We start from the raw sequence: 27,415 nt of genomic DNA on the forward strand, positions 1-27,415 counted from the left end.
TTACCCATTATTTTAGCTTTTTAAAGATTTAATTTTCTTTTAACTATTTAATTTGTGGGCATTATTCTCTCAAAACAGATTCCTTTAGTATTTATCATACAAGTGACATTCATAATACATGCATTATGTTGTTCTTTAAAACTGTAGATCTCAAAATCAAAGTTAAGCCCACTGCAAAGTTGGTGTTGCTCCAAAAACAACTGAGAAAAAGATGCATCACCTTCCATACTGTTGTCCGCTACTGAACATGGTGATAAGACTGGCCAGGTTGTACACCTGTTGTAAAGTTATAATGTCCTTTATACCTAGTAACCCTACATTGACTAATAGTAGAGTTGAAACTTGGAACTGTCCTTTTATAAAATCAGGTGAAAGGTATTCAGGGAAAAGTTCAGTCACACCGTGTTCACACGCTGAGCATGCAAATCGATATCCTTAAAAAGGTCATGTTTGAAGAAATCAGGGAAAACCTAAACCTCACAAAGGCCTTGTGTTCCCATTTACCCTTAAGTAAATGTTGATCATGGTCACGTTATCCTTTCAACCTCAGCTGTGTTTGTGCCATTTACTCAGGTGTATGTTTATTTGTTGAGGGAGTAATAGACCTGAGTTTTGGGTGTAAATTATTCCTAAAGGTAAGTGTTAGTGGGGTCGCCTAGTTTGAAATGAACATTTCCTAATACTTTACCTTCGTGATGAATTAGATGTACATTTTTACACTTAACCTGCACTACTTTATGAAATGAGAATTCAGAATACTTTATGTAATTTTGTTTTTTGAACAGAAAAGACAAGACTTGGTTAACTTGGTTAAACAGAAGCTTTCACACGGCTGTAGGGGCCTGTCAGTATTGTTAAAACTCTATGGACGCTAATGATAGCATAGAAGACCTGTTTTAATTACATGTATGCCTGTCTCATGGTACACTCCCTCAGGAGTACCCCCTCCTGGGCCTGGGGTGATGGTCATGCAGCTCAGCGTCCCCAATGGACCACAGCCTTCCCAGAATCCTCCTCTGGTCCAATGGAACCCATGCAAGTACTACAGCATAGAGCAGAGACCCAGCAAACCAGGAGAGCTCTACAAACCTGACAATACTCCACAGGTACACACACATACACATTTCAACATCTCAGTCATTGGGTGAAATTCTTGAAGTGCAAAGAACCTCATGAATCCAGACTGCAACCCACACATCCATTCTTTCATCTGCATGTATTTGTGCATTCATTATTAGCCTGTCAACCCCCTAGTGGTCATCTGTAATACTGCTTAGCTGTAAAATGTGCTTTAGATCAATGTGATGTCGTTAGATGAAATTAGTCTGTAACTTAGAGTAAAGTCAGGTAGAGCTGAAAAGTTTATCGCTTCATCGGGAATATGGGGCTCTAATGTCGCAGTATTTTATGTTATGCTTTCTATTTTTTGTTTTCTTCTCCAGGCCAGTACCCAGCTGACGAGTCCCCTGGCCTCCCCCACTCAGTCTCCCACCCCATCTCCCTCCGGCAGCGTCAGCAGCGTCTGTCCAGGCCTTGGACCACTACCCCTCATTTCCCAGTTTCCCCGGCCAGGAGGCCCAGCCCAAGGTACAGTTGAACAAGAAAATTGAAGGTTTATGTTAATGAGGAAAATGCATGTAAATTCTTAAATGCAACCGATGACAATGGAAATGGTACATACGCAGTCAGGTATCACACCTGTGTAACCCTCCACAAATAGAATACTGTACGCTTGACACTTGTCTAGGTACTGTATGTTGCTCATTCAACAAATTTTATCCCTGACTCTTGCCATTAAAAGAATCATACATTTTTGTTTTATTCCAGCTGTGTGTTTAAACACCTGCTCAGACTCTTGCTCTTTCACCCATTTTCACTGGAACTCTCTAAACCTTGTCAGGTGGCTTTTGGCCCTGGGCCAATAGGCTGTCATATCACCTTACTACAACTGGTTCACATCGCTGACACCATGCCACCCAGTCAAACCTGCGGCACCCACACATGGCTTTACCTCATCCTTGTCCTTTGACCTAAACATACACTCAGAGTCACAATACCTTGACTGACAAATAGACCTACTATTTGGAATGCATGATTACACGACCAAATACGGTCTTGCATCAGGCTACGATTCCTGTAATGTCACCATGACACATCTGTATAACATCGTCCTCAAAACACCAAAATCAAAAAGTACTGTAGTAGTGAACTGCATTAGGCCATTTTACCCATTAATGATTATTTGCAGCTTTTTCTTTGAACTCTCTGAAGTTTTGTTGAAAGAAAATCTTGAATGTGAAATCTTTGCCAAGTCCGTAAACCCTCATTAAATACACCATTCATCTCCTTTTTGGCTGTTCTATGTCAGCATATTCATTGTTATAACACTGTTTTCTGCTGCCCTTTGGACCAGGTCTCTCTTTAAAAAGAGATTTTTATGTCAGCGAGACAATGACACCTAGTTAGAAAAAAAGAAAAAGTGGTTATAAAGTTTACCTGATCTCTTCTGGGATAATGAAACTCTAAATTGAAGTGTTTTCAGGATTGATTGTTCTGATTTTAAATTTACGATTTAAATTTTTTAGGCGATGGGCGCTACTCTCTGTTGGGGCAGCCTCTCCAATACAGCCTTTGTCCGCCTCCCCTCATACATGGCCAGTCCTCCTACAGCTCCCATCAGGTCAGTACTGGCAGGCCTTTGCAATGATTCCAAAGGGATGCAGAATTGATTATTATTACTGTGCTTCAGTTTATTTCTGGCTTAAAGAGAGCCATCATGAATTCCGCACTCTAAAAACTGAATAAAATACAGAACAAGGCACAGAACTGTTTTCTGAGTATAGAAGTGGCTCAGAAGTGGAAACTCCTAATGCCCTGCAATTCAGTATAGCTACACCTCACTTTTAGATCATTGGTTCAGATTGTACCCCTGAAAAAGGCTGTGGTCTTTATTTTGATCTAAGAACACAAGATGATAAATGATCTGCTTGTTTTGTAATTTGCTCTTAAAGGGTGCAAAGCGTGGTAAAGTGGGTGAAAATGACTAGTAATGACAGAATATCGTAGTTCTGTGTATGAAGATATTGTTGTGAAGTTGGGGAACAGACACGACTTTTTTAAGTCACAGTCATTAAATGTAAGCTATGTGGAAATTGTTTAAAATCTTTCTTTGCAGCATGTTGTGTAGCCATGAGGTAGTAACGTAACTTAAGAAACATTTCAAATGGAAGCCAATGTGAGCTGTCCATCTTTCTGTCTCTCTGCTGCAGGCTTCATCACCTCTCCTGTGCCCACTAGTGTGCAGTATTTTGTAACCGTTGGTGTCTCCATTTACCAAAGACGTATACGTTTAAGGCTTCCACTGATTGGTTATACTGCCATCTAGTGTCTTGTCATGTTACTGCATCGTAATAATAGGCCTCATAATATTGTCGTTGCTGTGTTCAGGGCCAAGGAGTAATGAAACATGGGGGACGAGGGAAAAAACAAACACTCAAATCTGCATCAACAGATCTCGGCACCACTGATGTTGGTAAGTTACAGATGCACCATCACCGACCAGCACATCTACAGCCATTGAATTTTTCTCCAGGTGTTGTACTAGAGGACAAACCAGCAAAGTATGTGGCTTTTTTCTTCCTCATATGCCCCAGCTGGTGTGGATGCCATTAAATAAACATTGGGTTTTTGTGAAAATACTGGCATTAGCTGGTAGCACTGCAGTCAAAGTTCTACAGCCATTGTAAATACACCAAATTGGATTTCTTTTCCAGTATCCTGCTGGCCTCAGGGCCCCTGCACACCCTCATTGGTCTATGCACTGCACATTGCAAAAAAGTCTTAACCCGAAATAAATGAGCACATCTTTGGAACAGGTGCTCCAAGTCGGTAAAGATACAGCTTGAGCAGTGAAACCTGCTGACTTGGTACATCTCTCTCTGACTGTCTTTGCTTCTTCTTTGTCCAGTGGTGAGTCGAGTACTCGAGGTAACGGACCTGCCAGAGGGGATTTCACGTCCGGAAGCTGAGAAGCTCTTCAACCAGCTGTCGATGTGTGGTGCCAAGATCCAGTGGCTGAAGGAGCCCCAGGGAGGACGAGGAGGCTGCGGCCCCTGTCCTGGTGCAGGTCCCTCTGGGCCAGGAGCCACCGCTGGGCCCGGGGCCACTGTGGGGGGAGCAAAGGGCGATGGCAACGACCCCGCTCACCTCTACACAGTAGTGGCAGTGTTCCCCAGCACCATGGCTGCCCAGAGTGCTTCCTTCAAACTTAACAACAGCGGGGCCAGCCTCTTCAAACTGAGGGCCGCCAAAAAGAACTATGACCTGCGCGTGTTGGAGAGAGCCAGTTCTCAGTGAAAGGAAAAGAGAGGGGGAGGAAAGAAAGAAAGTGAAAGAGACAGAAAGAAAGAGAGACTCTTGGTGGAGTGGTGGAAAAGGAAGGAGGACTGAGGGGGACTGCTCTTAGTGTACAATTTAAAAACAAAACAAAAAAAAAAACTTGAGTTAAATGTATAAAAGGGAAGAAGGTGTGAATCATGAGGTGGCTGGTGTTTGGTTGCAAATATGATTTTGTTGTTTGTTTTTATTCATTGTTTTTGTTTTGTATTTATATAGCAGAAGAGCACACAAGACACGCGAGCATGTGTTTCACTGTTGCCGTGGAATGTGTGCTGCCGTTATACAACAACATGCAATGCCACACACATACACAAACATACCAGGAGACACAGACACACAAACGCAGGCAACAGGGTGACGTAGCACATAACAAAAACACACTGGACAGTCGACCTCAGTCAAACCTTTTCCTCCTCCCCTCTGCTCTCCAACCCTCCCTCCTTTTCCTCCTTTTTCTGCCTATGCTTTCTCTCGTTTCTCAACTCTCTGTCACCCAGTCGTCTCTTAATCTCACATATTTATACATTTTCATACGCACAGTTGCGCACTCTCTCTGCTTTCCCCCGCCGCTCCTCCCTCTTTTCTTGCCATGTCTCATACTGCCTCCTACCTTTCTCTGCTCCTCTGTCCCTCTCATGTACTCTCTCTGCTCTCTCCTCTCTTGCTTTCTGTTTGCCTTACTGCTGTTGTGGGTTTCTGTATTGCGCTGTTTTTTTCTGAGAAGTTTTTTTTTTTTTTTTCCTTTTTTTTTTTTTTTTTGTTTTTTGGGGTTCAATATATTTATATAAGTGATGTAAGGAATAAAAGAAATCTATATATTCAGTGATTTTTCTTTCTTTCCCTGAGTGACAAAGTTTAGGCCTTCCTTTATCCTTTACTCCTTCCCTCTTCATCCCCTTCTCCTCTTCTTCTGCCCTCTACCTCACTTCTTCTGTCCTCTCCTCTCTCCAACAACTGCCCCTCGCGCCCCGCTCCACCCCGACGCCCCACTGTGTTTGCGTTTTTCGTTGACAGCTGTGCAGAACGTATCAGAAGAAGTAGTTAAAGTGCACAATGATTGCATATGTCTACTGTAAATTTTATTTAATCTGTTATTTTTTGTTTGTTTTTAAAAATATAAAAGTCGAGAAAAAATCTATCAAAACATCCTCTGTGTCATGTGATTCATTGTTTGACTTTCCTGAAGCTGGCTGAAGACTGAACTGCAGAGCCACAGTCAGGTCAGTTCCACCTCGGTTATGTGTCTATACAGTAGTATTCTCTATGTGCATTTACAAATGGAAAGACATCTTAACAACTGTCCTTAGCATACTTAGGAATTTTGGTGACGGTGGAGAGCGCTGTCAAACACATCACTCCTAAATCTCCCATAGGTGTTGGGTTGAGATCAGGTAATTATGAAGGCTTTAACGTATGATTCAGATCCTTTTCATACTCATCAAACCATTTAGCGCCTTGTATCCTGTATAAAAAACAGCTGCATTCTTTATTTCAGGCCTGTTTTCCTAATGCATCACCCCTCTGTAAATACTGAGCACATTCATGCTCCCCAGAGGAAGGATGTTTTTGATTTTAAGAAATTTCACCAATTTATTATCTCACCTGGAGATAGCACCATCTCATCGATATTGGCAGCAGCCCAATCCAGCGTATCTGAGACGAGCGTGATGACAAGGTAACTGAGGTGGACGAGGAAGCTGAGTCTTGCGCTCCCTGCTCAAGGGGCCTGGAGGTTGAATCAATCCCTCTTTCTCTGAAATGTTCTGCCTCATTTTTAATGTACATTAATCCTAATTTTATTCTGGCTTTGTTTGACATTTGTATTCGGTTGGGGAAAAAAAAACAAAAAAAACATAGTGGCAAACTGTGACATACAGCCACTACTAGAACTACTGTTGCCACTGAGCACCTGCGAAGTGATGCATTATATAGCTATGAGTAAAAATGACTGGAGGACTTCACCTTTGTGTTTTGACAGTGTGGGGGCCCCTGATGGCTGTGGGGCCTCGGGCAGGTGCTTAACACGTACTGCTGTAAACATGTTTATATCTACACGGTAGAAGATCTGTCAGGTTGTTTCATCTTTTTTTCCGACAGTTTCTCAGATCAGTTTCTGTTCAACTATAGGCTACAATCTTTATACCTCAATCTGCTCAAATATGTACATGTAACATGTTTGAGCAGATGAAGTAAAATCTTACACAAAATGTTAAAATATAATCTGACATCTGTTTTCCTATTTTGTCCCTCACTTGTTTTTTTACATTTTAGGAAAAAGCAACAGATAATTTAACTTCATCCCTTTTGGGTTTTCAGTCATCCATCTGTGTCTGACAGAGATACGCCCAGGACATTCCAGCATCCAGGTATGGATGCTTCACAATAGGATTTAAAGTTGTTGACAGCTAATCAATAAACCCTGAAAAACACCTAACATCTGCTTACAACAATATAGTGTGTTATAAATCATGTATTAATTGTATATGTACCAATTAGAAACCATAAATGTGGGGGAGTCAAAACTGCATTAGTCCGTTTACGGTGGAACCAAAGATCAATGATTGTTTTATTCAGTATTGGAAGATGTACTTTAGGTTGTCATTTTAAAGTTGACAGTAGAGATATAGACATGAGGACAGAGAAGAGGACTGACATTTGTAATTACACGAAACACATCTAGGTATTGGGGATAAAATATTTTTATTGAAAGAACAGATATAGTTCTTGACTCCAATCCCAGAGGTGTTATTTAACAAACTCTCAAGACTCTCACTTGTAGACTCAAATAAGTGCATACAGTGTTTCGCTCTCCCCATAAGAATCAAGTCATATTCTGACAAAAGTTGTGGTCATGTGTCATTTAAACATTTATTAAACTCATCTACTTTGTATCTGGAATTATTCAGATTTAAATCCATTATTAGATGGACCCATTGTATTCTTCTAAATGAGTATCTGTCTTATTTCCAAGCTAGCTGCACTGTTGTCCATTCAGTTTTCCCTTTCCCTTGTTTCCATTGCTCCAGGGTTGGCTTAATAATAATTAAGCCAATGAATGGTGATCATTTTAGTATCTATTAGAACCAGGACTCTGAGCTTGTAGATTTCAAGGGGACAGAGCTTTATATTTTATATAAAACACATGCACAACATGCTGAGTGAAAATAAATATTTTGTAATTCAGCAAATTATTGATAATTTTTGGTTGAAATCAATGTTCATCTTCTTGTGTGTGTGTGTGTGTGTGTGCGCACATGTGTGTGTGCGCGTGTGTGTATGTGTGTGTGTGCGCGCGTGCGCGTGTGTGTGTGCATGCATGTATGTGTGTGGTGTGTGTGTGTGTGTGTGTGCATGCATGTACGTGTGTCTCCATGTGTGTGTCCATGTGTGTGATAATATTCTAACTTTAGTCTATACTGAGTGAAGAACCAGAAGCAGAGCGCTCTGGTTTTTTACCACTCAGCTGGGAGAGCTTCTCAGCTTTTAAAGTGCTCAGCTGTCCCAAACAGTCACATGGACAACACAAACACACACACACACACACACACACACACACACACAGTCGGGGCTGGGCTGGGTTGGGTTGGCCTGCTGGCATTACTCATCCCAATGTCCCACCTGTTGGAGCCTCATTTGGAAAGTTGAGCATGTAAAGGAACAACAAGACTGGTAGAAAAAGCTAGAAAGAGTCCCCAGAAGTTTTGTTCTGCAGGGACGCATCCTGACGGCAGTGGCTGTACGAGAACCACATCTCTTTGAGAGGAAGTGGAATTCAAGTTTCACGGTCAGTTGATATTAATTATGCATGTGTGTTCATCCAGAATAATGATCTACCGTACCATAGTCATTTCTAACCCCTTGTTAACAGTTGCTGGGTGCTTGTTGTTTTTTGTTTTCATTCCCTTAACATGTTTTCTAACATAGAGCAACTTGAGAGGGGGGGAAATGCTCCAAACCCTCTGTAGATGCATTGGACGTATATCTTGTACCAGGTTACAAGTGAGTCCTGTTTTAACTTTTGCTAAGATCAAGTTGCTTCCCCAGAACAGACCTAAGTGTCCGCTGCATCTTGAATATAACTACACTTTGTTCACTGATTTCTAAAGTAACGCCAAACATAATGCGAAAAAATTAACAATTTGTGGACAAGTCTGACAGATCAAAGGTAACTGGTTGTTCAGTAATTGTGACTGGAGGCCAAACAGACAGATTATGTTATATTATTAGAGATCTAAAGGGAAAGAAATCCCCTTTCCAGCTACAGAAGTGATGCTGGTGTGTTTTCTGTCTGCAGTGACATCTGCTGGTCCAACCTCTCAATATCTGGAGGAACAAAACCTCAGCGGACCAAACACCATGGCTCATTATGACTCGTGAGTTCAGTCTGGAGACGGAATAAAACACTCTTGATAAATTACCTCATTCACTTGATGGAAAAATGACTACAATAGAGTTTTTCCACACTTGTAAGGAACCTAACAGAGTGGGAGGTTTGTTAATTAAAGGTTTAAATACTTTAAAATAACATTATAGAACAAATAGAATATAGAACATAGAAACTTTAAAAACCTAGAGTGTAACATTTGAGACAGGCACTGACATATTAAGACCACCTTGAGAATGTCACAATTTATTTTCTGCAGTCAAACATTTGCCTCTCGCTGTGACATTTGCTACCCGCTGATGACAGGTTGGATGACAAGGACTCCGTGGATATTCATGACAACCCACCACTCCCTGATAACGTGGTGAGGGAGGAGGACAACACGGTGAGACATCTAATATCCAGCACTTACCATGTGACACACACGTCAAGTGGCTGTTTACAAATCAGATAACCAGAAGACTGGTTACTCAAGCTTTGGTACAGCTTATATTAAGATGTGTTCTACAGATCACAGGTTGTATGAGATTATACACACATACACTCACATGAATTAATCATTTTACTCAAATTCCAAAAACCATATATTCTATCTTAGCACTAGTAGCATCTAGCCATGCAGATAATTTTAGTTTTATTTGCTCAGGTTTTGAGACCTGCTGCCATAGCAACACAACACAATTCTGCTTTAACAAATAACATTTTAAAAACTCTGGATAATCCACAATACACACTGTCAACAGATTTCATCGGGAATATTTTTAATAAGTAGTTTCAGTGATCACAGTATGTTTTGTGGGTAACACTGTCTAATTATTCTAGATGTAGATTTTCAGTGTTGTGAGCACAACAAACAAACACTGTATTGGGATGGAGGCAGGAAGCTTGGATCATCAAAATTAGATGATACAGTATGGACAGATATGATTGATTTACGAGCGATTTCCAAAGTGGGCTTGAATATATCACCTGTAAGCCGACGAACACACTGAGGCATGGTGGTTAGTTTGTTTAGGAATCCTGACAGCTAAATAGAGTTGCAGAGTAATGGTGCTGTAATGTGTGAACTGTCCCTGGTATTATCAGTTATTGTAGCGTAAATCCACAGCCTGACGGCCACAGGACACCTCTAATCCTGCCAGTGATGGAGAGATGGAGCCAGTTCAGTCTGTCAGGCGTCCCCCTGACTCTCTGTGTGTGTGTGTGTGTGTGTGTGTGTGTGTGTGTGTGTGTGTGTGTGTGTGTGTGTGTGGCATCCTTATGGCTCTGTTTGACTAGACTGGAGTCTATTTAGGAGTAGCAATGTCAAGCTTTTGTTGCATTCAGTTGGGAATTCTGTCAGTCTATGTCGGAGGCTATTTTGAGATCTAAGCCCTTTCAACCTGTCCTGTCTGTGATTTGCATATGTGTGTGTGAGTGTGTCTCCATGCAGGAGTCCGAAAAAAAAACAAAAAAACAAACACTCCCAGTATCATGCAAAATTACTTTCTAAACTCAATTATTGGATTTGAGCAGAATGATATTTAAAAAAGAAAAAAGAAAAAAGACAAGCAGTAGTCTTGACACTTGTGAAGTCATTATTCGTGGATCTGGCTCTGGCTGATATGATACAGTTGGTGCGAAGACCAGTCAGACTCCATGTGGCTCAGACCGCAGGGTGCTTCAGTATTAATAGAATTGTTCTCATATAAATCTGTCAGGTGGTGGGTGGTGCAGGATACTGGGACTGTTTGGGTTAAATAAAGAAACAACCAGAGAACAATTCAGTGGAATCCAAAGATCCAAGTTTCTTGCTCAATTGAAAACAGACTGGCAGATAAAATGGCTCTATGATATACACTGTTGGCCATTCTCTACTGTTACATCCAATTGAGGTGCATTGTGTTTCATGTTAAACTGCTTTCTTGTGTTTTGTCTTCCAGCAGCGGTCACATGACCCATTTTTATTCTGCTCCTTCCAGGTATATTTTGTCTACGACGAGGAGGTAGAAGAAGAAGAGAAAGAGGAACCTCCTCCCCTAGAACCAGTTAAACCAGTCAACGACAAACCACACAAGTTCAAGGACCACTATTGCAAGAAACCAAAGTTTTGCGACGTCTGTGCACGCATGATCGTTTGTATGTTCCTCTTGTCTCCTTTTGTTTTCTGCGTGACAAACCAAGTGGTCTTCAGCGGTCTTTAAAAATGATGTCATTCATAGCTTTATTCTTGTTTCTTTTCAGTGAACAATAAGTTTGCACTGCGATGTAAGAATTGCAAAACCAGCATCCACCACCAGTGTCAGTCCTACGTGGAGTTCCAGAGGTGTTTTGGCAAAATTGTGAGCTTCATGTTCCACAGTAGTTTGATGTTAAATCTAAACTTAACTGCAGATCATATATTTTATATCCTGTATTTTTCATTTTCTCTTGTTTCCTCTTTTTAGCCTCCAGGATTCAGAAGAGCTTACAGTTCTCCTCTGTACAGCAGTCAGCAGAATGCCACAGTATCTCAGCTCCTGCCTTTTTGTGAGTCCCACTAATGAAGACTGCTGCATGAAGAGGAAATTCACCCATAAATCAAACTTTCTTGTCATACCTTACAGGACAAATTTCATGTAGTAATGTTCAAAACATTTTTGTCTATTTTGCACGTCCTCAACTAAGTGTTTATTTCATTGTTTAAAGGAGCTATTTATGAGTTTTGCTATTGCTACATAGCCAGCGTTAGCATTAACAGCTGTTTACTCACTAGTCTAGAAGAACTGTTGCAAGTTCAGCATCAAACTTCATTCCTTTACTTACCAAGAGCCGTCTACAGCACTGGAGAGCAATGCCAATGTCAACACTGTCACATCTTTTCTTCAACTGAAGTTAGCACGCTAACCAGCTAGCCCCGGCCCGTCCTGTCACTTTCTGATATAGTGACTCACTTTAGCTTTTCATCTCAACTGAAAATGTAGCGCTGCTCAAAGGGCCTATTATTTCCTCATGTCTTGTAAAACCAATGATTGGCCGAAGCTCTTGTGAAATCCCAATCTCAGCCACCCACTCCCAACAAGAAACCATTTTCAGCTGCACTGAAAACTTACAAATAGCCCTTTTAAATATTCACTAAAGAGGCTTATGTTAAGTAATTGGTGATGAGGTAATCGTTGAAATCATCATCAGACACAATTACAAATCAAAGGACAAGCTGAAAACAAATTCAATATAGGATTTCAATATTTTTGGAAAAATAAGTTGAGATTGTATTGAAATTTAAATACCTGTACGTTTTTTTCTTACCTGGATTCATGTTTTCTCTCAGCACAGTCAAACCGCACTGACCCTGTGTTTGAGACGCTGCGGATCGGTGTGATCATGGCCAACAAGGAGCGTAAAAAAGGGTCGGAGGACAAGAAGAACGTGAGTGTGGACACACTAATAAAACTGAAGCTGTCCTACTACACAAAACCACTTAATTGTCATTTTTCATGATTAGTTTCTAAGCTGCTATATTGCTTTTGCTGAGCTTTTTCCTTTTGTCAGTAAAGGGCTATATGATTGTATGACTATTGTCTTTCCTAACTTGTCCAGATGATGATGATGATGATGGAGGAAGATGAGTCCCAGCCCAAACAGGAGGAAGAAGGAGGTGAAGGAGGTGAGTATATGCTGAACAGGGTTTCAGCAGTAGAAAGAACAAATGGTTTAATGTATGTCCCAGGTTTGAGTCCAGCTGGGACCTTTGCTGCACTGTGTGCCACCTCCCCTGTATCTCGCTGTCTCTGTCTCCATGCTCGCTGTCTCTCTGTGATGTTGGACGATGCCTGATGATGATCCCCGACTCATTTTTGTTGTCTCATTTGTGTACCAGCAAACACAGAAGGAGACAAAAGAGGAGACAAAGCTCCTGCTGATGACAAGGTAAGAGAATGTGGAGCTGAAGGTGACATGATGATGATGTGAATGAAAAATATAGTTATCATGATATCAAGTATTAAGTGTGGTTAAGATGCAATGATGTTGAATCAGTGTTGTGGTGTTTATGTTTGTGTTTTTCCAGAATAAAAAGCTTCAGCCAGGGAAGATTGGTGTGTTCAGTCAGTCTCACTACTATCTGGCTCTCTATCGCTTCAAGGCCATAGAGAAAGACGACCTGGACGTGCAGTAAGAAGCCCGTCTGGTGTTTCTCAATGCCTCTTAAAAAATCTCTGCCTTGCTTGTGTCATTATTTAATATTCAAATATTCGAGTACTCATATCCAACTTATTCTTCAGTGCTGGGGACCGCATCACAGTGATAGATGACTCCAATGAGGAGTGGTGGAGGGTGAGTCTGAGCTCACACACTCGCACAACATATTGCAGTGTGTTCATGATCTAGGTGATGGTTTCAGTTTAGTCTCCTCTCCAAAAGTTATGAAATTTTACAGAGAGACAGCCAGAGGGCTCGAGGATCAATTAATTAAATTCTGGTCATTATCTCGGTCTGGGACTTTTGCCATTAGATGATTATGTTTTTTTGAGCCAGAACAATTAAACTGATTTTATGTGCTGGAGGGAAGGCTCAACAGCAAGTCGCCTGTTTTAGAGCATTGTTTACAATATTTATTTAGCTGTTAAGCCAATCAATATTCAAAGGACTAATGATGAACAAACGTAAACCATGAGGGCTGGCTTGGCTGAATTTCTGCCAGGCCACAGTTTCATTTTGGTCTGCTCGTCCATCATGTAAAGTAAGTTGTACAATAGTTGACAGTTCTCAGACAACGTAAAGTTTTCCTACATTTGATTGGATGAACATAGCACTTGCTAGACTGTCACTGGTCTTTTTTTTTTTTTTTTTTAAACCAAAGAAAAAGTGGTGGCTCTGGAAAAGTGATCAGGATTTTCCCAAAGTATCAGGTTCTAAATAGACCATGCAGCTGAATCATGCTTCCTTTTACAGGTAGTTCCAATTGTTTCCCAAGAGGGTGTATGTTTTATGAAACAGTAATGTCATCATCTAAACACTCTGGTTGGGTTTAATCAATTCACACCAGATGCTCTGTATAATCTTCTAGTAAAAACACAGCTGATCAGACGTGGTTTGACTTTGTGAGGCTACATCTCTTGGTCCAGAGCTGAAAATATTTCAGAAACATTGTTTTCCCACAGTGGATGTTTACTGATCATCCATACACCTATTTTTGTCAGTCACTCAGCTTTCAAAGCCACACCGACCGTACTGTATGTTCATGTTTAAATCGAGCCAAGTATTCTACGTGTGAAACTGGAGCTGTAGCACCTCACTGTTACAGCTTCTGTTCCACCAGGGGAAGATCGGCGAGAGAACAGGCTTCATACCTGCCAACTACATCATCCGAGTGCGAGCAGGAGAGAGGGTCTACAAGGTGACTCGCTCCTTTGTCGGCAACAGAGAGATGGGCCAAATCACTCTGAAGAAAGACCAGGTCAACACACACACACACACACACACACACACACACACACACACACACACATCATTATATAACCGAACCATAAATGTCTCCACTATATTTAAACCTAATCCCAGGCTTATCTCCAAACTGAAGCCCAAAACACACTGGAGTAAGGTAGACTTATAGGTACACAAGCACAAACATGCACAAACATACACACGCACATACTGCATACTTTACACACAAATACACAGAGTAAGTATCCACAGCAACATGCAGCCTAAAGCACTGTCTGATAATTCGTCTTTGAAATTAATTCTCTATAGATTGTTTAATTAAAATCTTAATTAATGCAAAAGAATTTAGGTCACTCAGCTGCTGAAGTTTCATATGCCTTTAAGTTAATAAACATTGATCCAGATGGAGGAAGGTCAAAACAACAAACACAATCATTTTGCATTTCTATATACCAGTAATTCAAAAAGTGATTTAAAAGAAAACACATGGTGCCTTCCAGTTCAGTGCAATAAATATGGTCATGTGTACTGACACAACAAATACAATAGACATCAATAGACACATCAATATAAACACACACCATATACAGAAATACACAGATAAAAGCATGCGTCATGTTAACATAAGGAGAGAAATGTTGCCGTTTCTTACTCACCGGCCTCGCTGCTGTTAAACCTCACACCTGTTTACATTTAACCCTCACAGTAAGCTATAGCCTGAACTCTTAACTCTAAACTCTTATTCCTCTCGTGAAGACGTGAAAACTGTTTCAGTGGCACGCTCTGCTGTCTGCCACAGTGTCTTTATCACATATGGTACCACAACATGCTGTTGGACAGTTGGACAATTTCCAGATCTACACATAGTGGCTTCAACACATCTGCAGATCTAGATATAGGAATGTTCTTTTTTTTGGATTCTGAGTCACATGAATTGAGCTGTTAGAGTCAAATCCTTTTCACAATCTGTCTGTAAAGGGCCTATTTGTAAGTTTTCTCTGCCACTGAACGTGGTTTCTTGCCAGGAGCGGGTGGTGGTCATTGTTGCTTGACAAGAGCTTTGGCCGTCATTGTCTTTATAATACAAGAGGTTATAATAGATCCTCTGAGCAATGCTACATCTTTTAGAGGCTATAGTGAGTCGCTATTAGAAAATGACGAGACTGGCCAGGGCTAGCTGGTTAGCATGCTAACATCAAGAAGAAAAGATGTGATAGAGACAAGAGTTACTGGCGTTGCTTTCCACCTCTGGAGACAGGGAATGAAGGAAAGAAGTTTGATGCTGAGCTCCTTTAAAAGACACATGCAAAAGCTAATGGACCAGTGGAGGATGATTCGTCACTTCATGGTCAGATCCGGTTTGTTCTGCCTCACTTGTTTGCACAGGAGAGTGTTTGCTGTAGCTACTGTTGAAGGTTGAATTTCAGATCAATTTCTGCTCAAAATTGTTGTGTGTTCTCAATAATTTAGTTGTTGATATAACACAGACACAAAAACACGCTCAAGCATCAAGAGGAAAACCTACAGTAATGCCCACCTGCAAAACATATAATTTCCCAGTCTAAGTGTGTGTTTGCTGTGTGTGTGTGTGTGTGTGTGTGTGTGTGTGTGTGTTCTCAGATTGTGGTAAAGAAGGGTGAGGAGGTGAACGGCTACCTGAAGGTCAGTACAGGACGTAAGCTTGGCTTCTTCCCTGCCAACCTGCTGCAGGAGATATGAAGAGGGCCAGCAGGCGTCCCGTCAACCCTCCAGCTCTCATGGCGGTTTCATCACCTGCTGTCGCTGGAAAGCTTGTTCTCGGTCCAAAGCAGCAGCACTGAAACACTTTCTACTTGAATTTGTATTTCAACGCATTTTCCTTTGTTCCTTTTCAAACTTCACACATGACCATCCAAAGCCTGCATGCAGAATATATTGTGTAAGTGTACCTACTTACTATGCGGAGACAGATAAATAGTTTGCACCTGTTGGTTGAGTCTGAGGATTATGGCTGTTATCAAAAGGATTGAAGAGCAGCAACTTTTTTTTATTTATTTTTGGCTTTATTTTATTTTCTGGCTTATACAAAAAGTGGTTGTCTGGTAACAGGTGAAGCATTATTACTCATTTGAAATATGCTTTTCATTTCATTTTACATTGAAGCAACATGTTGTTTGTTATGTTTTGGCATAAAAATACAACAGCATTTCTATTTGTGTGTCCAACTTGATTACTATGTCTGCTTTTATACCAGCCAAACAAAACCAACTGAGTCACAGGGATGAGGAAGGAAAGTAGTTTGGTTTGCACATTTGAATCAATCACAATGTAGCAGATCTATGACTTAAAGCTTCCACATTCTGAATCCTTCCAAAATTACAGCAAAATTATCATTATTATTATTATTCTTCTTGTTGTTATTATTAGTGTTGCTGTTGTTATAACAATAGTGGAAATCTTTCTTAATCCTACTTAGATTAATGTGAGGTTTACGAGTACCAGATGTGAACCCAAAAGCACAACAATGAGGCATCAGAGTCTCAATGAAAGTTCAGTTTACCGACTACAGGCAGAGTCACAAACCAGGTAATCAGACGATCAAGCAAACAAATCCAATGGGGGGCAGGCAGGAAATCAAAGGTCCAAAAACAGTCAGGCTGGGTCAAAAACAGGTAGATCAGGCAGAGCCCGGAAAGTAACACTGGAAGGATTGGCGGTAAAACACAAGACAATCTGGCAGAGGTCAAGGGAAAATGGACTGAGGGACTGATGAGAGCCGGGGAAAACCAGTTGAAGGTGATGAGCAGTGTGCATGGGCTAATAGGGAGGCGGGATCTGAAATAACAGGAGAGTTAGTGATGAGACAAGGAAACAAAACTAGGTGAAAACAAACTAAGAGTTGGAGGGATTCATGACAATTAACACTATTTGAGTGTTTCATTATACTGATGTGTGTGTGTGTGTGTGTGTGTGTGTGTGTGTGTGTGTGCGCGCCTGTGTGTGTGTGTGTGTGTGTGTGTGTGTGTGTGTGTGTGTGTGTGTGTGCGCCTGTGTGTGCCTGTGCGTGTGTGTGTGTGTGTGTGTGTGTGTGTAAAAGAGGTATAACAGAAGCAGAAAAAAAACCAGGTGAATCTGGGAAACAATGACAGATTTAAATGAGATGGAGGCATTTCCAGAACTTCAAAAGGACACAGAGGTATTTTCTGTATCTACCCTGAGTGCAGTGTAATTAGCCAAAGGAGAGTCTGTGTGTGGGGAGATCAGGAATGCAGGGAACAACATCTGTAGGTCTGTGGAGACATTCCAGTGGTGACGACAGGCCTGAATAACATGGCACCTACAGACAGAAACACTTTCACCTTGGCTTCTCTCTCCATACACCCTCCTTTACCTTTCATCTTTTCTTCTAAATGATTTTTAGTAAAGAACCCTTCCCTTCTTTGTTCTACTTTTGCTTTTCTATTTGTTTTTCTAGTGTAGATTGATTTCCTCCTTCAGTTGCTTCTCTGTGCCTGTGCGTCTGGTTTCTTCTCCCTCACACACACACACACACACACACACACACACACACACACACACACACACACACACACACACACACACACACACACACACACACACAAATACAAATACACTCAACAGCCGCGTTCAGATGCAGATGATGAGTTGTCTGGTCACGCCTCCTTTCTCCTCTGTTGTCTGTCGGAGGAAAGGAGCAGCGTGGCCCAAGCAGGTAGCGTTGCCAGGCTTCAGCAGTCCTCTGATTGGACAACAGAGCACCCCCTTCAGACACGGGTCGCTTCTTTCTGAGAAACAGCCTCTGCTCCATGCCGCTCTGGACTGAGGGACCGCATGGAAGATATCACAGCTGCCATGTTATCATCCCCGACCCCCTGACCCTGCCACTCCAGACAGGCAGGATGGAGCAGGGATGCCAAAATGTCTGTGGCTTTGTGTGGGTGGATGATTTTATATGCGAGTGTGCTGGTGAGAGGGCAAGGGCACGGAGGGGGCGACAGCAAGATGCTGTGGCAATGAATCTGTTCAATTCAAGGGAATTTCATTTTTGTTGGGGACACCACATTGAGAGCCAAACTTCAAGTCCAGCTGCAGGTGAAAGGACAGAAAAATCACATTAGTAAGCAAAAGGGGCTCATTTATAACCTGTACCTAAATAATACAGTACAATATTTACATCTGACAAAACGATCTCAACTTAAGATCCACTTAGAGGAGGGTTTGCGCCATTGCCACGGAAACAGAAAGCAGATGTTCAAACCAGCTGTTTTTTCTGTGCGATTCATCCATGTTGACCTAAGAATTGAGCCTCACAGTTCACCTTTGGCCCCAGAAACAGTGTGGCAGTTTAGACATACATGTTTCCATGGCAACTTAGGTAACTCAAGCTGATGATGACTCTGTAAGATGGTCAAAAGCTCCAGTATAAGTGAGTTACCGGAGCATGAGTTGAGATTGTTTTGTCGATTGTTGTTTATAAGATCGTGTCAAGTCCAGTTTTCTCATGTTCTGGAGATTATTTTAGAAAAGAAAGACAATATTAATAAATAGAGCAAAGTTCATTTTTGATGAAGAAATAAGATTTTAACTTCAATATCAAGTGCTTTAAAAACTTTCAGCAAGAACTTGTCACAAGAATGTTTTCCACAATGTTTAACTACAAACACAGCCCACATATTGTGCATAGAAGGGAATTTTAATGATTAAAACTAACACATATTGCAACAATATATTACAGACTGAATAGCAGCATGTTGTATTTGGACACAATTAACATGTAACAGTGATTTTACCCAACAGAGGTCCCTGTTGCACCGGATATAGAGCAAAGCAAAGTGTCATTCTCACTGAACCAACCTCACACACCACAGGGAGACAGTGTGTTGTGTTTATTGTGAATAGCAGTTGTGAAGCTGCTGTGTTGTCGGTACAGGCCAAAGGATACCGAGCTCATAACAACAAAATGTGTTATTTCTTTATCTTAATGATCATGTGGTCTAGAATAACTGCAGAGCTACTGGAATGACTCATTTGGTTTCTGAAAATCGTAACATATCCCATATTTCCATAGTTTTCAGACAATTAGATGCAAACATTTAATAGGCAATGGTCAGTATAAATATTCTGTATGAAATTAAATCCAGTCATCAAATTACTGTTAAAAGTTCCACAATCCTCCTCTCCTTAATTTGCGATTCGGAGGTGTTAAGCATCACACCCATGGATGCATTTTGAGACTGCACTCAGCTTGTTAGTTCAGCGGAAGCCTCCCTGAATGTGTGATATGTCATTTGCAACACATGTTGGCAAAGCATCATGCAGCACTGGAAAGTAATACAACTTTGTGCAATGTCAAACCACACTTATTGGATGTGCATAAAGTGACACATTCCTGTTGAAGAGTGCAGGCTCTGCATCATCCAATTGACCCACCACGTTCAGAATCACATTTAGCATCCAGTCGAAGAGAAAATCCATCTTTCCTCTGCTAGCCGCTGAGAAATGTAGCATGTGTGAGGAAAAATAATAACATAAAACTATATTAGAGATCCCCTTTGCCTAGCAGAGAAGGTATTGATTTTTAGAGAAAGGTTTCAGAAAGTCTCTTCCAAGGGCCAATACTAATGCCACTTCTCCACCCAGACCTCAAAGCACCACAACAACATTTTAGGCCGATCACAAAGCTTAGGGACTGGATTTATTTTTAGAAAGTTTTTTTTAATTCTCTTGCTCGCTGTCTGTTTTTGTGATTTACAGATGTGTGTGTATGTGCATGAAGTAGCACAAACGTGTATGAAATCTCATATTTCCTGACAGAACATCTGAAGCGTTAGATTAAAGCCCTGACATGATTCTTTTAATAACTGTTGCAGAATAACACGCCTTTTATTCCCTTTCATTTTCCATTGAGGCGCCAAAATTCAATTATCTAATCTGATTTATAAAATTATTAATCTCCATTACTCATACATTCAAAATGATTTTGGAATCCTGTGAGATAGAAAACTGTGTCTTTATTTAAAGTCAAAATGTAATGAGGTGAGTGATGGTTGGGTAGGGTTCAGAGTGGACCACACAGAGGTGGTAAAGAGATTGAAACAGTTTCCTGTCTTGCACCATTAAACAATTCAAGGTGTTTATATGCACTGGCTGCCAAAAAGACACCACAGGGGAAGATAGCATGCAGCCTGTTATCACAGTACAGTACATAAGTGTGTGTGTGTGTCAGTGTGTGTGTGTGTGTTCACTTCTGTCCATCCATCTGTGCGAAGAAAGGGAGAAAAGGACAGAAAGACAGGAAGTGCTGGTGCATACGTGAGATTTCATGCTTGTGCAAGAATAAATTTATGATCGTGATGACACTCAAACACACACACACACACACACGCACACACACATAAAGAGAAAGACAAGTTTACAGAGAGAGTCCTGAGGCCTAGAGAGAGAGAGTGAGTGAGGGAGGGAGGGAGGGAGAAAAGGCTAGAGAGAAGACTGCAGGGTTAGAACCAATTAGGCCAGGAGAGGATCCCTCCACCTGCACTGTGAGGCCCCCAGGGGAGAGTCCCAGTGACAAGATGAGGGATCATCATCATTACCATTATTTATTTGCTAAGCAGAGGCCGACTCTGGGGCCAATCCTAATAGGATTCACGAATTACAATGAGCGCCTTGCTGTTGGGGCATATAGGATGCTCAAGGAGGAGGGTAGGGTTAATGCATGGATAAAAGCGAGCATACATTTAGAAACATCAGCAGCAAATACAACTGGCTTATGCCAAAATAAATGCCTTTTAATCAATTATGCAGACCTATTAAAGGCTCCCAGACTGCCATCAATAATGTATGGGGTATCCCTGTACAGTAGTTTGGTTATGCAAAGAAGTCAGGTCAAGCTGACCCCCTGAAATCAATCCTGCTAATTCAGATGCATGCTACTGAATTCATGTGAGCAACACCAGGATAGCCAGGTAGATGACACAGTTTGTATTTTTATTGTTACAACTTCCTGTCCATCATGTAGTTACCATTTCCACTGGGTTTCTTTATTTCTGTAAAGTTTAGGGTATTTTTCTTTCTCTTACAGAGACTTAGGGCTGGTCAGGAACTGCTGTCTATATGAATACTTAATGTCACTGAGCAGTTTTCTCAAACTGTAACTTTTGAAGATAAGCTTAAATCAGTCATTTGAGGCACTTGCACTTTCCTTAACTGTTTTCTTTTCATGCTACTTTATAGTTCTACTCCACTACATTTACCTGACAGCTTTAGTGACACACACAACACATGGAGAGTTTCTAAAATAAGATGCTTTGTTTTAATTCAGTAGAGCTGCAAAGGTTACTCTATTAATTAATTAGTTGATTGGTAACTATTAAATGCAGAAAGGTATTTCTTGGTTCCTGCTTCAAATGGCTGAGGGTAAATGTGACGGCATTTCTCATCACTTTCTGCATTTTTACAAACAATCAAACGATTAATCAAGCAGATTCATCCATAATGAAAGTAATCATTACAGCTTTACATAAAATAGTATAGACAAAGCAAATTTATTTGTAGCTCATTTTCATACACAGAGATCATTCAATGTGCTTTGCAGGGAAGGAAAAGTACAAAAGTAAAATGCTGCTTTTACATTAATGCTATATCATAATGTGATATAATTATACATAGAGTAAATTATAACAACAATAAAAGTCATAGGGGACATTTTTCTGCATTGAGCACTTTTACATTAGTAAAGGATGTGCCGCTACCTCCATTGTTGCTGAACATAAAAAAAGTTCCCCCGGACCGGAACTTCGGATTGCTCGTTTTTTTTTCTTACTCAGGTGCACGTGTCAGTAGGTTGGCAGGAAGTGGTCGTTCACAAACGTTTGGTGTCTGTGGAGTTAACAGACAACATTCATCAAACATGGAACCAAACTTCAAACTACATCAGTAGAGACTCCAGTGGCCGCAGCAGCTGAGGACACGTGTGTGAGCAGACACAGGTGAGGTAAAGGTATCAGAGAAGAGTAGTTACCGGTCAGTGTGAGGTCACCAGTCAACACTCCTCCACGGCCCAGCCGCAGATTGTAAAGCGCTACACCAAGGCCGTTCACACACATTTGTTTACGAAAAAGGGAAAACTAACATTTTTACTGCGGTTTCCTCCATCCCGACAATGGACCAGGCTTTGTTTTGAAAAAATCCCTCAATTACACTTCAAACCTGGACATGATTAACAAGTAGACAACAGTGACGGTTTAAAAGAAAAAAGAAAAACACAAATCAGTGTTTTATTACCAACCACACCTCATCAGACCAGGTATAGATAAAAAAAAAACAAAAAAACACTTGGACTTGTTTTGGACCATGATCTAGAGAAGTGGAAACTGATTTCCCCAATAGAGGGAGAGGGTTTTAGGTCTTTTGGCTTAGTTATGTAAAATGATCAGAACGGTTAAAAGAAAAAAAATGCCAGTAAAAGTCCTGTATTCAAAATTTTACGTCATAAAACTACAGCAATGCCTATTAGCAAAAAATGAGGTCTACCACAAGTGATTATTTTCATTATCGATTAAGCTATAGGCCTTACTTACATAATAACCTGCAGTGAGAAACCCAGTTTAATATTTTATAAAACTAAAAATCAACAGCAAATATTCATATCTGAGAAGATGTAACCAACAAGGTTTTCGTATTTTTGCTTAAAACGACTCAAATGTTGAATCTAATATCAGCATACTTTAGTTGGCAATTAATTTTCCATGAGCCATCTAATCGATTAATTGGTCTAGCCAACAAAATATAAAAGTATCAAAACGAGTGCTCATTATCTGCACCCACTGACTGGTATATTGTTATATAATTTATGTTACTGGATTATTATTATGGACACATTAATGCATTTTAATGTTGTTGATTTAGATGGTGTTACTGCACTATTACCTGCTTTTTAAAATGTCCAACAGTTATTTTATAAACTCACTGCAGATTTTGAACGTACATTATTATCGGTCATGTAACTAGCTATGTATTGGAGTAAAAAGTATAATGTTTCCTTCTGAAGTGTAATAAAGAATAAAGTGGCACAAAATAGAAAGTAAAGTACAAGTACTGGGTGAATTGTACTCCATCAAAATTCTTTGATAAATGTACTTGCAGTAAGTCACTTACCACCACTGTGTTTTCCACACAGACGATCATTTTCACTAAACATGGATGAGGCTGTGCCTCATACAGGAAAGGCCTGGTTACTGCAGCTGAGCCACGAGACAAACCTCACCTGTGCACCAGTGACTGAAAGGATATTATCCTAAGATGGTTCAGCATGGACACTTTGTCATCCTCTCCTGTTTTCATGGTGAGTAAAGCTTAATTTTTTTTTTTTATCCCTGCCATTATTGTGAGTCTGTTGTCTCGTAGATTAATTTGTACACCGTGCAGTCTGTGGCTGTTCGTGTTATTAAATCATGGATGTGATATTAGGATGCATGTAATATACTTGCAATGAAAATGAAAAAAAATGTCAGACATCATAGACGGGATCTTCCCAGAATGCAAATGAGCAAAAGCCCAATTTTGACACTGTTAAGTTATACCTCCGTCGAAGTTTTGTCTACAATGAGCGTCAAATCATCTGTGTGTGTGTCAGGGAGCGTTACTATGATCAATGTGTGTGTCCTTCTTTTTGCACACTAGGGTTGGTTTGCATTGGAGAAAGCAATTTGTGTGTGTGTGTGTGTGTGTGTGTGTGTGTGTGTGTGTGTGTGTGTGTGTGTGTGCCGTGTCTGCCTGTGATTCAGGTGTTGTGGAAGAGTGACTATAGTTAGTCCATAACTCATGATGCTCTCCATTCAGAAGACACCTTAGGGCCCGCATTACACCCAGTGAGACTCAATCACAGCCTACGCTAAATCGATAATCCTGGAGAGAGTTGGTGGGAGGGAGGGAGAAGAAGATGGAGAGAAAGTGGCTGGGGGAGAGAGAGAAAGGGAGGGGGAAGAAGAGAAAAGGAGACAGAAACTCCAGAGAAGGAGGGGGAGAGAGACAGGAAAGAGGGAGAACAGGACCAGGATCGGAAGATGAAAGATGAGGGCTGGTTTTCCCACAAACTCCCAAAGGCCCCTTTGCTGACTGTGTTTTTATCTAGGGATGAGAGGACATTGTTGAGGTGAAAGGAGAGGAAGGAGAGAATGACTGAAATGGAGAAAGAAAGAAGGAGAGCAAGTATAGCTACACTGAAGCAACAAGGTGTCTTCTGCACAAAAACCCTCCTCCTCAAGACTTTATGTCATACAGTCTTGACTCAACTTGCTCAGTAAAGCAGTCATGCTCTAGCTCATTTTCTATGTCCTGTGTCTTGCTTCATTATAAATGAACCTACCAATTATTTACTCCGTCAATAGTAGTAAAAGAAAAGTAAAAAGCAAGCAGCGTATGCTAGTTTTGTCTAACTAACGGTTCAAAACTAACAATTTACTGTGATGTGATAAAGAAATGCAACAAATGATCACATTTGAAAAGCTGGAATATTAAATGTGGCATTTTTACTTGAAAAATAACTGAAACAATTGATTAGTCAAAATACTCACAGATTCATTTTCTTTCAATTGACTAATGGCATCAATCGACTAATCGTCGCAGCTCTACACTGAACACTGAAGTGATTTTATTCACTCATTTGCTTCTCCCTATATAACAGAGACTTGGTAGTTTGCTCTGTAGAGTTGTACATTGAGATTTTGGACACTTCCCAGTCAGAATAAACAGGGAAAACATCTGTTGATGGTGATATGAACATCATACCAACAACATTATATAAAACTGACACCTTTCACTATAGTGTCAATGTCTAAGCTGAATCTGAATATGTCACATGACATGAAAAAAATGTAAATATTATATTTTAACCATTTAAGCAACAGTGGAGGCCAATGTAGGCTATAATTATATAATATGAATAAGTTACATGCTCTCTCCCTGTGTGTGTGTGTGTGTGTGTGTGTGTGTGTGTGTGTGTGTGTGTGTGTGTGTGTGTGTGTGTCTGGCTCTGAACGAGGGTAAATAAGGTTAATAAGGTTTATAATGAAAAGAAATTCAACATTCGAATGTTGATAGCCAAGACAAACTCAATGTGGAAAGATAGAGCTGGCAATTGCAGCGGCACAGCAGAGACCCAGGCGGTGTGACACACACGTGTGCGAGCCACAGCAGGTCAGCGATGTAGACGCCACGCACATGCAAGGTAGGCAGTGTTTCCCCGAGCGTAAAGCTTCATCATAGGCTAGTGGGAGCTGGCAAGACACTTTCTGTAACTATAAGACAATCTGTGGGCACAACAGGGCAACAACAACAGGTTGGCTCATATATGGGCAGTGGAAAACAGCAGAAAATATCCATCCATCTCTTCCTTTTTCCTGCTGTGTTTGCCCCTCTCTCCATCACCCCTGCGCTCTGTCTTTTCACCCTCGTTCCCTCATTCACTTTCACCCACATCCTCCAACTCTCATTCTTGCACCTCCCAATCTCCTCAGCTCCGTCTCCTCTCTCCTCACCTTCCTCCCTCTTTCTCTCTCTCCGAGTTGTCACAGCGCATGGGCCCCCTCTGTGTCTTTTTCTCAATCTCTCTCTCTCTCTCTCTCTCCACGACTTGCTGTTGTTTTTGAGTGATGTGCGGCTGATGGCGAATGCTGGGCGATGACAGATGGATGTGACAAGCAGATGGTTTTGCTTGTCGTCTCTTTAATCACACAAATTCAGTCGGCCATGAAGCCAGAGCTCTGTCTTGTCAAAGCAACACAAAGTGGAGACAAATTTATCCAGCACGCCATAGATTTTGATACAGAAAATGTGTAGGCATTTGTGAAGAAAAGGGGCTAAACGTAAATGGGAGTCTTTATGTTGAGGTCGGCGCTGATATTGTTTTGATGTGTTGACGTCTGTTTGGTTGCATTGCAAGAAGTTGAACTTTTAATTTGACAGCTATGACGATGTGAAGTTGGTCGAGGCAGATTAAACAATTGTCCTTGTCATTGTGATCTTTGGTATTGTTTGACATTATATGCTGAGTGCATTTTTGATAGCAAATGCAGTATTATGCTAATATGTTGGACAGATACAAGCTGGTGCAAATTTATGTGATCACATTTGATTTACAAGCATTTGATCCCTTATTCTCACCTTTAACCCGTATTAACCCTGAGTAGTGTGATTCAGATACGTACTTTATGTTATGATAGCACGCAATCAAGTCAATAAGGATTTGACAAATCGAGGTTCTTTATCACATTACAAAGTTGAGGAATTACAATATTGCGATAAAACTATCCTGCTTTTTAATTTGGAGAATTTCCCGCAATGACTTAACACAACCAGAGATATTAAAGGCATTAGTTACTTTGGTATTTAATGGTCCAGCAAAATCTTTACCAGTAGCCAAAACTGTGTCCTCTCATACAGTATATTCAGTGGCTTTAGAAAGTATTCAGACACCTTCACTTTTTGCGCACTTTAATTGCAAACAGATAATCCACCATGAAAAAGTAAAAACGTGTTGAAATATCTCATTTACAAAAGTATTCAGACCAGTGGTGTGCTGTCACAAGGCAAGCAGTGTTTGTCCTGTTAATGTTGAAAAAATGAACATCAATTAGAGCTTTACTGAAGTGGAAACATCTGATTACATCTGAACAACATTCTGTATCTGATATTGCCTGTGTGCGTTCATCTTTTACTGCCCTCTTGCGGCATCAGCAGGCTATTGTCTCTAGAAACTAGCTTGACTACGAGTATCTGTCATTTCTGGCATTTTTGTGGTCATGACTGTGTCCTGCTGACAAAGGCTGGGGCTCGTCAAGCAGTGCGGAGAACCACATTTTTGGAGGTTTGCGCATGCACATTGAGGATAATCCTGGGATCTTTGATAAGTGACTAGATAGAGCTAGATAAGTGTGTTTGTTTGACTCAGCTTCTACTGTTCTGAGATCAGTTATGATATGGCACGCATTGTATGTACGTGCAAGTGTGTGGAAATAAAAGCACAATCATGAGACAGGAGATTTTCTACTATTACTGAACTTCATTGGAGTCCACGTGGCACACACCTGTAAGGTCCCACTATTCACATTGCATTGCAAAAAAACAAGCCATGATGTCTGCCCAGATTTAAACCCTGCAGAACATCTGAGATGGCCACTCACAGATGCTTCCAATCCAATCTGATGGAGCTTGAGAGGATCTGCCAGAAAG

The 27,415-nt window shown here is 40.8% G+C and overlaps 2 protein-coding genes across 6 annotated transcripts in view; both read left to right on the top strand.

Moving 5' to 3' along the window:
- The window catches only part of r3hdm2 (R3H domain containing 2), a 30,321-nt gene extending 25,192 nt beyond the window's left edge, over nucleotides 1–5,129 (top strand). For all 5 annotated transcript variants that reach the window (XM_022748291.1, XM_022748292.1, XM_022748295.1 and 2 more), the window contains 5 exons: nucleotides 937–1,106; nucleotides 1,443–1,587; nucleotides 2,586–2,680; nucleotides 3,448–3,532; nucleotides 3,968–5,129. In XM_022748291.1, the coding sequence (XP_022604012.1) occupies nucleotides 937–1,106; nucleotides 1,443–1,587; nucleotides 2,586–2,680; nucleotides 3,448–3,532; nucleotides 3,968–4,356 (884 nt within the window). In that variant the 3' untranslated portion in view covers nucleotides 4,357–5,129. The remainder of the gene's footprint in view (nucleotides 1–936; nucleotides 1,107–1,442; nucleotides 1,588–2,585; nucleotides 2,681–3,447; nucleotides 3,533–3,967) is intronic.
- A 3,625-nt stretch (nucleotides 5,130–8,754) lies between these two features.
- Nucleotides 8,755–15,904, top strand: stac3 (SH3 and cysteine rich domain 3). The gene is made up of 12 exons (XM_022748364.1): nucleotides 8,755–8,771; nucleotides 9,089–9,167; nucleotides 10,744–10,900; nucleotides 11,006–11,103; nucleotides 11,209–11,290; nucleotides 12,072–12,169; nucleotides 12,341–12,407; nucleotides 12,621–12,670; nucleotides 12,810–12,913; nucleotides 13,024–13,075; nucleotides 14,061–14,198; nucleotides 15,806–15,904. Exons 1-12 carry the CDS (start codon nucleotides 8,755–8,757, stop codon nucleotides 15,902–15,904), a joined length of 1,041 nt encoding a protein of 346 aa, XP_022604085.1.
- The last annotated feature ends 11,511 nt before the right edge of the window (nucleotides 15,905–27,415 follow it).

This window comes from Seriola dumerili, unplaced genomic scaffold (assembly GCF_002260705.1).
Source record: "Seriola dumerili isolate Sdu_G_001 unplaced genomic scaffold, Sdu_1.0 BDQW01000121.1, whole genome shotgun sequence".
NCBI classification, from domain to species: Eukaryota; Metazoa; Chordata; class Actinopteri; order Carangiformes; family Carangidae; genus Seriola; species Seriola dumerili.

Bases quoted from the DNA above. Each gene is read 5' to 3' on its own strand.
- stac3 (XM_022748364.1), top strand. The intron at 13,076-14,060 runs GTGAGTCTGAGC...CTGTTCCACCAG, and splicing joins CCAATGAGGAGTGGTGGAGG to GGGAAGATCGGCGAGAGAAC. The intron at 14,199-15,805 runs GTCAACACACAC...GTGTGTTCTCAG, and splicing joins TCACTCTGAAGAAAGACCAG to ATTGTGGTAAAGAAGGGTGA.